Consider the following 15,445-nt stretch of genomic DNA (forward strand, 5'->3'; position numbering starts at 1 on the left):
CTGATTTTCAATACTTCCAGGAGGGTCATCTTTTTTATTTTCTTGACTGAATGTAAAACGCCACATTCTGCCTCATATGAATCGTTTTCTGCTAAAAGATGATCAGAAAAGGTCGAATCTTTCTTCGTTAATCGCCAGCATCTCTCATTTTGACGTAGCCTAATAGCCACAGCTGTGACTGACTGACCAATATACACTTTTTCATACTGCTTGCAAGTGATTTTATATACACATCACTGTGTCAGCGGTTGCAGTTTGTCTTTACTATTGAATGAAAAGGTTGACATGTTATTGCTGTTATAAAATGCAGGTCTGTACTTGAGAGACTAAGTTTTTTGGGAGATTGTCTGAAATGTTGCCAGAATGTGGAATTTAGCACCAGGCTTTGTAACTGTTTGGTGATTACCTTTGGCCAGCGCACAGAAGTGGTATAATTTTATACATTTTTTTCGTACAGTATTATCAACCAGGGCAGAGCTTTAGCCATTGCTGGAAGCGAAATGCTTGATTGTTTGAAGTTCTGTTTGAAAGGCTGAGTTGGATAATGGAACAGATATGAGACGGTGCACCACAGAATGGAAAGCTGCATGTTTGTGGCTGTATGGATAGTGGGAGATTCCAGAGACTATAGTATCAGCAGCTATGTTTTTCTCTGTAAATGCTAAATACTTGCTGTCTTGCAGTAATATCTATTTTAAGATCCAAGAAATTTATAGAAGAGCTTCCCAGCTCCATTGTAAACTGAATTTTATTATGTTGTGAGTTTAAATGTTGTAGTAATGTATCTAATTGTCAAGTGGTAATAGTCCACAATCACAGCACATCATCGACATATGTGAACCAATACTTAATTTTACAATTCAGTGGCTCTTTCTGTAAGAAAATTTGTTCGAAATTTCCATGAAAATTTCAGATAATTTAGGACTATGAACTTTACCCATAGCTAGGTCATCAGACTGACCATAATACTTGTTTTGAAACTGTAAGTAATGCTGTTTCACACATATTTAAGAAGCATCTATTATGTCATGTAATTCTACAGGATTTACTTTGGATTTGTTCAAAAGATCTGTTAATATGTTTATAGAATCATCAGTAGGAACATTTGTGAATGAGCTAGTGACATCGAACGATACTTATGATATGGCAGTGCCTGTGTTATTCCAAGTTACGATACAATATTCCTTTGAACATGCATACATGTCCAAAGGAACAGGCTCTTCGGCGACTATAACCGTTATTAAATACATGAAATGTATTCGCAATTGCGGATATGGACAGCCATCAACTGTATAACGGAATGACGACACTGAAAATTTGAATCATACTGGGACCTAAACCCGGATTTCCCCATTATCGTGAAAGGTCACCTTACCATTAGCCTATCCGGGCACGACTCATGGCAATACCCGAACTTCCATATGTAGTCAGTCTTGTGTCAACAACCTGTACTTGTACATTCATTATGTATATTCCAGTACAGTCGAGACATTTTATTTGAAAGTCGGTTGCACGGTGTCGGTGAATAAATACGGTACTGCACTGCTTGTGTTACGCCGAATTACGATACCTCTTCGTTTAGAGATGCATGCATATCCAAAGGAACATTGCGTCTTAATTCGGCATAACACAGATACTGCAGTATCGTATTTATACGCCGACAACGGGCAAACGACTTTCGAGTTAAATGTCTCGCCTTTACTGGAATATACATAAGTGATGTACATGTGCAGGTTGTAAACACATGGTTGACGACATACGGAAGTTTGGGTGTGGATGTGAGTCGTGTTTGGACAGCCTAATGATAAGGCGACCGCCCGTAATAGACGGGAAATCCGAGTTCGGCACAACTTTTCAGTGTCGTCATTCCATTGTACAGCTGATGATCGTCCATATTCGCAATTGTGAATACATTTCATGTATAGAACGATACTAGTTTAGAGCTGTGTAGGATTTGCATATCTTTAATCCTGTCAACAAGAGCCATAGAATTTCTGATACCGAACTTAGATTTAAAACTAGTTTTCTTTTTAATGATATAATAAATTTCTTTCCCTAGTAGGTAACATGGAGCAGAAAAGAATGACGCTACTGGGCGTATTGGAAAACCATCTTTATGTAATTTGCGTAAGCCATATAATCTAGGAGCCATAGGGTTGATATTAACTAGTATACGGCTGTTGCTTTCAGATGTAATACTTTTACGTGATTGGATGGTGGTTTTTATTTATTCATTGAAATCTGCAGCCGGGTCTTTTTGTAGTTATTGGAACTCGAACTATCAAGGAACTGTTTCACTTTTGTAGCGTAGTCAACTTTGTTCAAAAGTTTGGCCTTTGCTGATCATCTTTTACCAGAAAACTACTCACATGATGTAGAATGTGGAGCTTTACATTCTTTCAAGAAAAGCAGAAAGATGACCCTCCTGGAAATACTGGGAGTCAACAAATACATGAGACAGAATGCCAGCCTAGTGTTAAATGATCAGACTCAATTTCCGTTTTCCGTTTCGTTAAATTAAGTTTTCGTTACAAATACCAGATTCAAACTGTAAATTTATCCTGTTTCTCATTTGTTAAATGTGTCTCCACATAAAAACTTTGTTTACCCCCGTTTTTAGTTAATGGGATTATTGTAATGTTTTCGTATGTAAACACTTTGTCATTTTCATGTCTTCTGTACAAATAATATCTGTGTAAGCCGTACATCATGTTTATCTGTGTTTGCAACATTCAATTCTTACCTGAAGATGGCCTAAGAAGCCGAAAGGCGGTTCGTAACCAAAAAAATATAATTTTGCAGAACATTAGGCAGTTTTCCTTTTTAATATTATTATCATGTTCTGTCAAGCACCGACGGAAAATTCAGTTTACGTTATCAAATATTTTACTAGTTTTCACTCTCAGGAGGGTATCTCTCTCAATCAGTTTTATATTTTGAACAATTTTAAACTCATGTTTGCGATTTGAGAGTTGCCAACTTTATGCTATTAGGTAGTCACATGAAGGCATCAGTTCCAACAATGAAAGCGCAGATATGTTTTCAATGTGATCGCCTCTTCTGGCCCATTGTGTTGTGCTTTGACGAGTTACTGCGGAGCATATTCAAGAGCGTGGAGTTACATACAGAAGTTAGTTCGACTTTGAACTTTAGTTTCATAGTATTTTGATAACCTCTTCCTTTTAAGACAAATAATCTGATAATGACCTACTAACAAGAGAATTGCTGACGTGGAACACTCAAAACCGCACGAAAATGTGATTAGAATATAAAACGCTCATCCTAAAAACAGCTGTATGTGGAGCCCGTTTTAGGTTTTATGACTAACAGATAGTTGGAAAAGGCTTTGGTCGGAGGAATGGACTCAGAGGTTTAATTAAAACTGAATAAATCGTGAACTTATTTTTCAAATTAATATGTTTAAATCTGAATGATTATGGACCTCTGGTGTATTTCACTGTTCTTTCGAGACTTTTATTCCGAACTATTCAAGCCCTATGTTTGAAAACAGTGTACTATGAACAGCGTACGGTACACGCCGTGTAATTAGCGGTCCAGTTGCTTGGATCGCGTGCTTTTCTAGCAACAGGGTTCTAATCAACAATACATGAAAGAAGCGAAGATTAATAAAGGACGAGGCCATTACAGAAAGAACACAAGCCCTAACTGGTGAAGGATCGGGAAGAAAAATTGGCCGCGACCTTTTCAAAAGAACCATCCCGACATTTGGCTTATGCGATTAAGAGAAAACATGGAAAAACTAAATCTGGTTAGTAGAAATAGGAACTTGATACACAGTTCTCTCAAATGCGAGTCCAGTACTTTGTTTAACTAAACCAAACCAATGCTCTCCGATAGAGGATAAGGGTGGTTTATATGGTTAAACTATCTTTGCCAGAAGAATAGATCTGGGTGTGATGCTTCGAACGTTATAGGTTGTAGGATTTCACTCTAGGCATTGTGTACAAGGATACGTCAATAATTTTAAAGTTTTCTAGAACGATTTGCCTGGGCTGCAGACAGTGAGACTAAAGCTGATCGTAAGAAAACAAAGGCCGACCGTAAGATGTACCTCTGTAGCTCCTTGCACTATTCCAAGCTATTTGTCAATAGAGTTTGTTTTTAAACAGCCACGTTAACTATAATATCACAAACCACAAATCGAGAGGAGTTTCGAACACTGACATAGTCATGAAAGAAAGGTGGTGTACCGATGGTTTGTGAGGTTTTCAACGCAGTTAATTCTTGCCAAAATGGCATGTCGTAGTGGCAGAAGCTGAGTGTTCGCTACTCTGCCCATGCTGCAGACAACTTCGTTGTAGTCTTCCATGTTTTCGTGGTTGGACGTCACAAAACAAGCACATGAGAAACTGATGCTCACGATCTGGAAAGGGCAACAGACATTTTCCCCAAATCTTTGCCAGTTAAAAGAATAACCTTAAATGTTAGCTATTTTTCGAAATATCATTTTTATTACCTTGCAAATATAAGACATTTACCTGAAACAAAGAGATTTCTACATTCAGATTAAGTTGCGTGCAGCTGCCAGTGGCAAACGATCCATTCCAATGGTAGAAGACAGAGGACTACTAGATCACACTTATCAGAAAGATGCACTGTAGTCCTTCTGTGTGTCTCTAATCCGGAGATTGTCCAACACGGAAGTAATCATAATTTCTCTTCGTAAGGTTAGTGAAGCTCTTACACAATTGTTTACGGTCTGAACAACCGCAAAAATCTGATCATTTAGGCGAATTAGCTGTCATTTACACCGTTGGGACTGCGCTAAGCAATGTGAAACTAAGAAACTGAACATCGGACTGATTTATTTGACAGAGGACTGTTTGACAGAAAAATAGATCTGCGGTTCTGATTCTTCGAAAGTTAAAGAGTTTTCGGTTAATATGTATCGATACCAGAGTAGCGTTCTACATCACCCGCACGCATATCACAACCTCCTGGACGGACAAGTAGTCATCTTGTCCTGTTTCTGAATGCAGTGTGTCTTCCAGACGTTTCTTTTACCTCTTTCAATCAATGAATTGCCTGAGATGTGTTAGTGTTCGCTTCTGTTGTGATGACTAGCATTGCCGTCTGGGAATAGCATCGATTAATGTTCAGCAAGGAATCTAACGGTCATTTGTAAAGTGAAGTTTCTCCCGTTGCAGGTGATATTCTGGAGCGCTAACAAACCGTTCATCAACACACCTGATCGTGGAACAGTGGTCGTCAACTAATGTGGGTTCATTTATTTAACTAAATCTGAGACTTCATATATCTTGAGCTCGGCCAAAGCTTCATTGTGGAGCACCGCGTCATTCTACATTATTTACAGTCCAAACACACAGACACGCACTTGTGATTTAGAGAACATCAACGAATGGAACGACATGCCTAATAAATACCTTAATCTAGTGACAAATTTCGCTTGGTAATCCATATATACATCGGTCATCTGTTCACCCTCACCCACACCTGCTCCATAACAGCATATTTCAGCAAAATAACAGTGACTTACACGCAGTGCACGTGTGTCTCGACTCTTTTGATTTGTCAGAATGCTATTTTGACCCACAAAATCTCCAGTCTACCACTTATCGTTCATGTTTGGAATCAGATGGGAAGAAAACATCAGCCGACTAGAATGCCAGTTGCAACAACAATGACATTATCTGGCTCATCCCCACATCAAAAGCTTCCATGACTTTATTCATTCGTAACACTACATGGTGTCGTGTTAGAGAAAGAGTAACAACGTTACATTAATCGTGTAATTCACATGAAATTATAAAGGCTAATTACTGCAATTATATATTTCAAGGTATTATTTAGTACACACATCAAAAAAATGTTGTGCATCACCCCGGTTCCCAGAACTCCTGAAGATAGACGTTGACTGTGGATATTCTATCACAGAAACAGTCCCTTTGACTGTTCAGAGATGTCTCTAACACAGCCCAAAGATGTAAAAACCACGCGTGAGCAGCGCCTATTAGACGGAGGGGGTCCGACAGCCGATCAGTTCCAGTCATTCCACGAGGAAGGAGATACATGGCTCGTGTTGTCTTTAGTTCAACGATGCCTAGACGGTCAATTCCGCGGTTCGATCACGTCCTCATTATTAGTTTTTGCCACGAAGGGCTCTCAGCAAAGGAAGTCTCGGAGTGAACCAAAGCGATGTTGTTCGGACATGGAGGAGATACAGAGAGAGACAGGAACTGTCGATGACATGCCTCGCTAAGGTCGCCCACTGCAGTGGATGATCGCTACCCACTACCGTTGAGGAGTGGGACAATCTGGGCCAACAGTGCCTTGATGAAATTGTGGATAGTATGCCACGACGAATACAGGCATGCATCAATACAAGAGGACGTGCTACGGAGTATTAGAGGTACCGGTGTGTACAGCAATCTGGACTACCACCTCTGAAGGTCTCGCTGTATGGTGGTACAACAAGTAATGTGTGGTTCTCATGAGCAACCCGCTTATGGCTCGGAGGAACCCTGACAGCAACGCCACCATGTTGAATAATGCTTTTCGTGCAGCCACAGGACGTCGTGTTACAATTCAAGCGTGCGCAATAGGCTGCATGATGCGCAACTTCACTCCCGACGTCCACGGCGAGGTCCTTCTTTGCAACCACGATATCATGCAGCGCGGTACAGATGGGCCCAACAACATGCCGAATGGACCGCTCAGGATTGGCATCACGTTCTCTTCACCGATGAGTGTCGCATATGCCTTCAACCAGACAATCGTCGGAGACGTTTTTCAAGGCAACCCAGTCAGGATGAACGCCTTAGACACACTGTCCAGAGAGTGCAGCCAAGTGGAGGTTCCCTACTGTGTTGGGGTGGCATTATGTGGGGCCGACGTATGCCGCTGGCGGTCATGGAAGGTGCCGTAACGGCTCTGCGATACGTGAATGCCATCCCCCGACCAATAGTGCAACCATATAGGCAGCATATTGGCGAGGCATTCCTCTTCATGAACGACGATTCGGGCCCCCATCGTGCACATTTTGTGAATGACTTCCTTTAGGATAACGACATCGCTCGAAGATAGTGGCCAGCATGTTATCGAGACATGAACCCTATCTAACATGCCTGGGATAGATGAAAAGGGCTGTTTATGGACGACGTGACCCACCAACAGCTCTGTGGGATCTACGCCGAATCGCCGTTGAGGAGTGGGACAATCTGGGCCAACAGTGCCTTGATGAACTTGTGGATAGTATGCCACGACGAATACAGGCATGCATCAATGCAAGAGGACGTGCTACTGAGTATTAGAGGTACCGGTGTGTACAGCAATCTGGACTACCACCTCTGAAGGTCTCGCTGTATGGTGGTACAACAAGCAACGTGTGGTTTTCATGAGCAATAAAAAGGGGGGAAATGATGTTTATGTTGATCTCTATTCCAATTTTCTGTACAGGTTCCGGAACTCTCGGAACCGAAGTGATGCAAAACTTTTTTTGATGTGTGTATTACGAGCTGTTTGCGCGGCCAGCTACGCCATGTTGCTTTATAATTGAGATTTCTCTTCTTCTTAACTGAGCGAGGTGGCACAGTGGAGAGACAGTGGACCCTTATCCGAGAGGGAGAAGGTTTTAATGCCCGTTCGGCCACACAGATTTACGATTTCCGTGATTTCTCTAAATCTCTTAGTCCAAGCGTCTGAACTGTTCTTCCTAAAGGGCACAACTGATTTCCTACCATCATTCCGCAATCTGAGTTTGTGCGTCTTCTATAATGGCTTCATCGTCAACGAGACATTGATTCAAAAACCTACTTCTTCGGTATTTCTTTGCGTGTGTGGATATTAGAAAGTCTGGCATCCGCTAGTTGAAGGTTTACGCTGTGATTGAGGAACTGAACTCGTGTTCGGTAGTAGTAAGCTTCACCTTACGTGTGTCTATCCAGATATTGGTGTTCCTTTGCTTGCCTAAATCAGGGAGAGTGAATATTTGTACTCAGAGCTGAAAGAATTTCTATTTGTTGTGATGAACAGCAGTATCATCTAAATGTGGAAAAATGTAAGTTACTGCAGATGAGTAGGAAAATATTTCTGTAATTTTCTCAGGTGGTATTAATGGTGTGCTGCTTGATCCAATCACGCCTATTAAATACCTAGTCATAACGTTGCAGAACGACATGAGATAGGACGGTCGGTTGTTGGTAGGCGAACAGTTGACTTCGGTTTATTGGGAGAATTCTAGGAAAGTATAGTTTATACATAAAAGAGACCACCCACAGAACTATTGCACGACCGTTCTTGAGTTGCGCTTGAGTGTTGACGATTTCCACCAGGTTGGATTTAAGGAATACATCGAAGCAGTTCAGAGGTGTTCTGCTAGATTTGTTACCGGTAGGTTCCATCAACACACGAGGATTCTGGAAATGCTCTGTGAACTTAAATGGGAATCCCAGCAGGGAAGAAGACGTTCTTTTCGCGAAACGCTAGTGAGAATGTTTCGAGAACAGACATTTGCGAAAGGCTGCAGAATGATTCTACTGCACGCAAAGTACATCTCGCGTAAGGACCGCGAAGACAACACGCGAGAAATCAGGGCTCATACAGTAGCAAGCATGTGGACAGCCGTTTTCCCTACTTCCATTCTATAGTGAAACAGTATGCACCGTATTGTGGCTTGGGGAGGGGAGGGGGTACGTATGCACATGTAGAATACTGGAATGGTTCCTGAATCAAAGTTACGGCTGATTCTCTCTTCTTTCATTGCTCAATTAGATTTTGAGCTCAATTTGTGATGACATTGTCAGGATGTTAAACTTTAAATTTCGTCCCTGGTTCAGGTTCACTGTTGAAGTGTGATGTGATTAATGAGAATGACGCACCTTGAGCGGCGCTGGGTCCACCGTGCGGCGGTGTGGCGCTGCCCGCGGGGCTAGCTGCTCCGGCTGCCGAGCCGGAAGCGGCGCCCGCCGCCGAAGCCCCCAGGGGAGTGTCCCTGGGCAGGCGTGTTACCTCCACCACGGACGTGAACTTGTACAGCGAGTGGCGCACGTCCTCCTCGGGGATGTCTTCGGGCACCTCCAGCACGAACACCGTGAACGTCTTCTGCGGCCGACAGGGGATCGGTACCTGCCACAGTATGCCAGTAACTCAGCTGCTCTACATAGTAAAATGGTTCAAATGGCTCTGAGCACTATAGGACTTAACATCTGAGGTCATCAGTCCCCTAGAACTTAGAACTACTTAAACCTAACTAACCTAAGGACATTACACACATCCATGCCCGAGGCAGGATTCGAACCTGCAACCGTAGCTGTCGCGCGGTTCCAGACTGTAGCGCCTAGAACTGCTCGGCCACTCCGGCCGGTGCTCTACATAGTACAAGCATCTCTACAACTTTGAAACTTCCTGGCCAATTAAAACTGTGTGCCGGACCAAGACTCGAACTCGGGACCTTTGCCTTTCGCGGGCAAGTGCTCTACCAACTGAGCAACCCAAGCACGACTCACGCCCCGTCCTCACAGCTTTACTTCTGCCAGTACCTCGTCTCCTGCCTACCATACTTTACAGAAGCTCTCCTGCTAACCTTGCAGAACTTGCACTCCTGAAAGAAAGGATATTGCGGACACATGGCTTAGCCACAGCCTGGAGGATGTTTCTACAATGAAATTTTCACTCTACAGCGGAGTGTGCGCTGATATGAAACTTCCTGGCAGATTAAAACTGTGTGCCGGACCGAGCCTCGAACTCGGGACCTTTGCCTTTCGCGGGCAAGTGCTCTATTTCATTCTAGAAACATCCCCCAGGCTGTGGCTAAGGCATGTCTCTGCAATATCCTTTCTTTCAGGAGTGCTAGTTCCACAAGGTTAGCAGGAGAGCTTCTGTAAAGTTTGGAAGGTAGGAGACGAGGTACTGGCAGAAATTAAGCTGTGAGGACGGGGCGTGAGTCGTGCTTGGGTAGCTCAGTTGGTAGAGCACTTGCCCGCGAAAGGCAAAGGTTCCGAGTTCGAGTCTCGGTCCGGCACACAGTTTTAATCTGCCAGGAAGTTTCTTATCAGCGCACACTCCGCTGTAGAGTGAAAATTTCATCTCTACAACTTTGTTACCAAGCGATATTTATGTGCCGCTCAGAACGAGTCGTGAGCGACTTTTAATTCGGGGAGGTAAACACAACGACAAAATTATAAGCATCCGCGCTGGCGACCCAAAACAATGTGACTACTGGCCTCCGTGAGATTCATGTCGCCTTAACGGTGTTGCCAGAATGTGACACGGTAAAGAAAGTGTATTAGTGGAACACATAACAAACCAAAATTATGAGATTCCTATGTTAAATATAGTATGCAATACCATCGTCAGTTTACCGATAACTGATATCCCATTTCTTTTTTCTTAGACAATTTTAATTCTAATTGCATTTATAAAGTGTAGTGTTCACATCTTTTGGACTAACACGTTATACTAAAGCATTCACGAAAATTCTATACTTTTCCAAATTATTCCCCAACATTTTCAAACATTATTTATTTCTTTCAATATAAAAGTTTTTGGTCATAAAAATTAGCTACCTTATAGATTTCACTTAAAATTCTACCCTTTTTCAAATTATTTCGCAACATTTTTAAACGTTATTTGCATATTACAGTGTAAAATATTTTGTCATAAAAATTAGTTATCGTATAGATTTCACTTTAAAGGAGTTATAACAAATGAAACATCGTTCTAATACTTTTTCTGATGTAATTTATATAATATTTCATGGAAATTTATTGATCACTGAACAGAAAACAATTATCATGTTCTAAAAATACGCTTAACTTTTTGTAAATGGTTAGGTATTTTGTAAAAGCTAAATTTATACTGTCCTTGACACGTGGCATATTATGATCCCGAAGTTTCTATTCTGCAACTTTTACAATATTTTATTCCTTTGAATTTTGCAATAGTGCAAAATGTAAGTTTGCATGCAATTGCTAATGACACAAAAACCGGATGACATTATAATCGTTAATTTGATCAATACAGCTTCTAGAACATATCTACAAATTCATGTTTTAATATGTAGAACTGAATACTCGCCAAACTACGTCAGTAGTTGGCAGTCAGTATATGGGTTAACCCTTATTTCAGTGCTTCTACAGAATGTCCTTTGACTCATAAAGGCTTTAGTATAAAAATCTCTTTAGTGCTCAAAATCTGAATAGCTTTTTTACTGTTGTAACAGGTTAAAATATGAAATAAAGCATGTACTTGATATTGTGAAAAAGTGTCTTTTCTTTGTCAGTAAAAACCCTGAGTTCACAGATCATCTCCTAGCAAAAGGACGAGCACTGTATTGCGCGAGTAAAAAGCTCTCTTTAGTGCTAAAACGCTGAATGGCTTATTTTTCCTGTTGTGATAAGATCAAGAGCGAAATATAATATGTGTTTTGATACAATGGAAAATTGTCTTCACTTTGTGAGTAAATAACCCGAGGCCTGAGATCATCTCCTAGCAAAACGACGTGTACTGTATTAAGGACACATAAAAATATTGGTATTTCCTTTAAAAATGTACTACATTAGCAATTTTTCATGCTAGAATAGAACGTAATTTTGGATACAAAACTGCAAGAGTTGTTTTGGAAAGAGGATCATTTCAAACAGGGAGTCATTGTAACGGCGATACGGACCACAAATGGGGAAATACAATGACAAAATGGTTCAAATGGCTCTGAGCACTGTGGGACTTAACAGCTGAGGTCATCAGTCCCCTAGAACCTAGAACTACTTAAACCAAAGGACATCACACACATCCATGCCCGAGGCAGGATTCGAACCTGCGACCGTAGCGGTCGCGCGGTTCCAGACTGAAGCGCCTAGAACCGCTCGGCCACTCTGGCCGGCAATACAATGACATAAGCGACTTTGACAAATGACAGATTGACCGAGCGAGGGGGCGCAGTGGTTAGCACACTGGACTCGCTTCGGGAGGACGACGGTTCAATCCCGCGTCCGGGCATCCTGATTTAGGTTTTCCGTGATTTCCCTAAATCGCTCCAGGCAAATGCCGGGATGGTTCCTCTGAAAGGGCACGGCCGACTTCCTTCCCTAATCCGATGAGACCGATGACCTCGCTGTTTGGTCTCTTTCCCCAAAAACCAACCAACCAACCAAAGGACAGATTGTTATGGTCCGGCGCCTGGAAACGAGCTGTTCGACTCATCGCCTGATACTGTCGTGAGAATCTGTGGAAAGAGATTGAAGGACAGTGAAATCAAGAGAAGGTGACAGGGTGTTGTACAGGAGTCCATGCCTAATCACATAACGTGGAGGTTGAAGGCTTGGCCGCCACGTAAAGCGAGATAGACTGCGATCTGTGGCAGATATGACGACAGAGTACAATGTTGGTGCAAATTCATATGTTTCGGAGCTCACTGTTCAGCGCACAATCTGCGACATCGGGCTCCAACAACATCCTTAATTATGACTGCATTGGACTCGGAGTCATAGCGACTGAACCGTGGATCAATGGAAACGATTCCAACTGTGATTCACTGATAATGTTGTCACAGGATACCATGTTTTCTTTGTTTTGTTTTGTGAAGTGTACAGTTTTATATTTCTAAACATTTAAAGTGAGTTGCCAATATTTACATCCTCTTGAAATCTTATTAACATCTGACGGTATATCTGTGTAGCTTTTCTCAGACAGTACTTCAATGTAGATAACCAAATCGTCGGCGAAAAGTCTGTGGTTACTATAACTATTGTCCGCAAGGTCAATAATATACTAAATAAACAGCAAGGGTCCCAACAAGCTTTTCTGAGACGCACGTGACGTTACTTTTACATCTTTCAATGACTCTACACACAAGATAACACCCTGTGTTTTCCCCACCTACAAATCCTCAATCCAGTCACAAATTTCACTTGATATACACTACTGACCATTAATATTGCTACACCAAGAAGAAATTCAGATGATAAACGGGTATTCATTGGACAAATATATTATACTAGAACTGACATGTGATTACATTTTCACGCAATTTGGGTGCATAGATCCTGAGAAATCAGTACACAGAACAACCACCTCTGGCCGTAATAACGGCCTTGATACGCCTGGCCATTGAGTCAAACAGAGCTTGGATGGCGTGTACAGGTACAGCTGCCCATGCAGCTTCAACACGATACCACAGTTCATCAAGAGTAGTGACTTGCGTATTGTGAAGAGGCAGTTGCTCGGCCACCATTGACCAGACGTTTTCAATTGGTGAGGGATCTGCGGAATGTGCTGGCCAGGGCAGCAGCCGAACATTTTCTGTATCCAGAAAGGCCCGCATAGGACCTGCAACATGGGGTCGTGCATTATCCTGCTGAAATGTAGGGTTTCGCAGGGATCGAATGAAGGGTAGAGCCACGGGTCGTAACACATCTGAAATGTAACGTCCACTGTTCAAAATGCCGTCAATGCAAATAAGAGGTGACCGAGACGTGTAACCAATGGCACCCCATACCATCACGCCGGGTGATACGCCAGTATGGCGATGACGAATACACGCTTTCAATGTGCGTTCACCGCGATGTCGCCAAACACGGATGCGTCCATCATGATGCTGTAAGCAGAACCTGGATTCATCCGAAAAAAATGACGTTTTGCCATTCGTGCACCCAGGTTCTTCGTTGAGTACACCATCACAGGTGCTCCTGTCTGATGCAGCGTCAAGGATAACCGCAGCCATGGTCTCCGAGCTGATAGTCCCTGCTGCTGCGAACGTCGTCGAACTGTCCGTGCAGATGGTTGTTGTCTTGCAAACGTCCCCATCTGTTGACTCAGGGATCGAGACGTGGCTGCACGATCCGTTACAGCCATGCGGATAAGATGCCTGTCATCTCGACTACTAGTGATACGAGGCCGTTGGGATCCAGCACGGCGTTCCGTATTACCCTCCAGAACCCACCGATTCCATATTCTGCTAACAGTCATTGGATCTCGACCAACGCGAGCAGCAAGGTCGCGATACGGTAAATCGCAATCGCGATAGGCTACAATCCGACCTTTATCAAAGTCGGAAACGTGATGGTACACATTTCTCCCCCTCTTATACGAGGCATCATAACAACGTTTCACATGGCAACGCCGGTCAACTGCTGTTTGTGTACGAGAAATCGGTTGGTAACTTTCCTCGTGTCAGCACACTGTTGGCGTCGCCACCGGCGCCAGACCTTATGTGAATGCTCTGAAAAGCTAATCATTTGCATATCACAACATCTTCTTCCTGTCGGTTAAATTTCGCGTCTGTAGCACGTCATCTTCGTGGTGTAGCAATTTTTACGGCTAGTGGTGTATTAAGTGTATGCGTGGTACTGAGTCGAATATCCTTTAAAAGTCAAGCACTGCATCTATCTGACTGCTTTGATACATGGCTTTAAGGATGTCATGTGAGTAAACAGCAAGCTTTGTTTGACATGATCGATGTTTTCGGAATCCGTGCTGGTTGGTTTAGAGGATATCATTCTGTTCGAGATACCACATTACATTTGAGCTCAGAATATGTCCTAAGAAATATGCAACAAATGAATGACAAGTATACTGGACTGTAGTTCCGTGGATCACTTCTGGTGCCCTTGTTGTAGGCAGGTATGATCTTCTTTCCAACCACTGGACATAGTTGATTGTTTGAGGAATTTTCTCTTTATTATGTTTAAAAGGGGTGTTCACTCAGCCGCATAATCGGTACACAATGTGACTGGGGTTCCATCAGGGTATCACTCCTTGGTTTTCTTTTTTGAAAGAACACCTCAAAACGGAGTTCGACGTTTCTGCTTTTTGTTTGCTACCCTCAGTTCCAGTTACTGTCTCGTCCATGAGTGTCTGGACACTAACTTCGGTGCCACTGACACCCTTAACATATGACCAGAAATTCTTCGGGATATTTGAAAGATATTTCGATAATATTGTGCTACAGTAGTTGTTGAATGCTTCACAGATGCCCTCTTGACAGCTAAACTCTTGTCATTTAACACTTCTCTATCTATAGCCCTATGCTTTGTTTCACGTATTTTACGCAGTAGTATCTGTTTCTTTAGAAGTTTATTTACGATGATTGTATACCATGGAAGGTCCCTCCCATCACGAAATGTTCTGCTAGGTACATATCTCTCAAGAGTATGGGCAATTATTCTTTTAAGCTTGAGCCATAGTTCCTCTACGTGCTCTTGTGTGAACTAACAATTTCATGTTTCTCGTTGAGATATGACACTACCCCTCTTTATCTAATTTACTGAACTTATAAATCTTTCTACTTGTCTTAATGTTAGTTAGCCTTTGTAGTTTGCCAACCATTGTTACTACAAGTAGCTCATGGACACTGAAACCACTTTCAGTGTGGACGATGTTTTGAAGAGGATGGTAGTGAATTTATACTGAACACCATATTAGGTAGATAATCACAATGTTTTGTCTCATCGGTGTATGTGTCCGGAAC

General features: G+C 42.4%; 1 protein-coding gene across 1 annotated transcript in view; it reads right to left on the reverse strand.

Moving 5' to 3' along the window:
• The window catches only part of LOC126249401 (uncharacterized), a gene marked incomplete at its 5' end in the record, with an annotated part of 161,673 nt that overhangs the window by 102,899 nt on the left and 43,329 nt on the right, over positions 1–15,445 (reverse strand). The window contains one exon of the mRNA XM_049951054.1: positions 8,859–9,105. Coding sequence (XP_049807011.1) covers positions 8,859–9,105 — 247 coding nt within the window. The remainder of the gene's footprint in view (positions 1–8,858; positions 9,106–15,445) is intronic.

This window comes from Schistocerca nitens, chromosome 3 (assembly GCF_023898315.1).
Source record: "Schistocerca nitens isolate TAMUIC-IGC-003100 chromosome 3, iqSchNite1.1, whole genome shotgun sequence".
Classification (NCBI taxonomy): Eukaryota; Metazoa; Arthropoda; class Insecta; order Orthoptera; family Acrididae; genus Schistocerca; species Schistocerca nitens.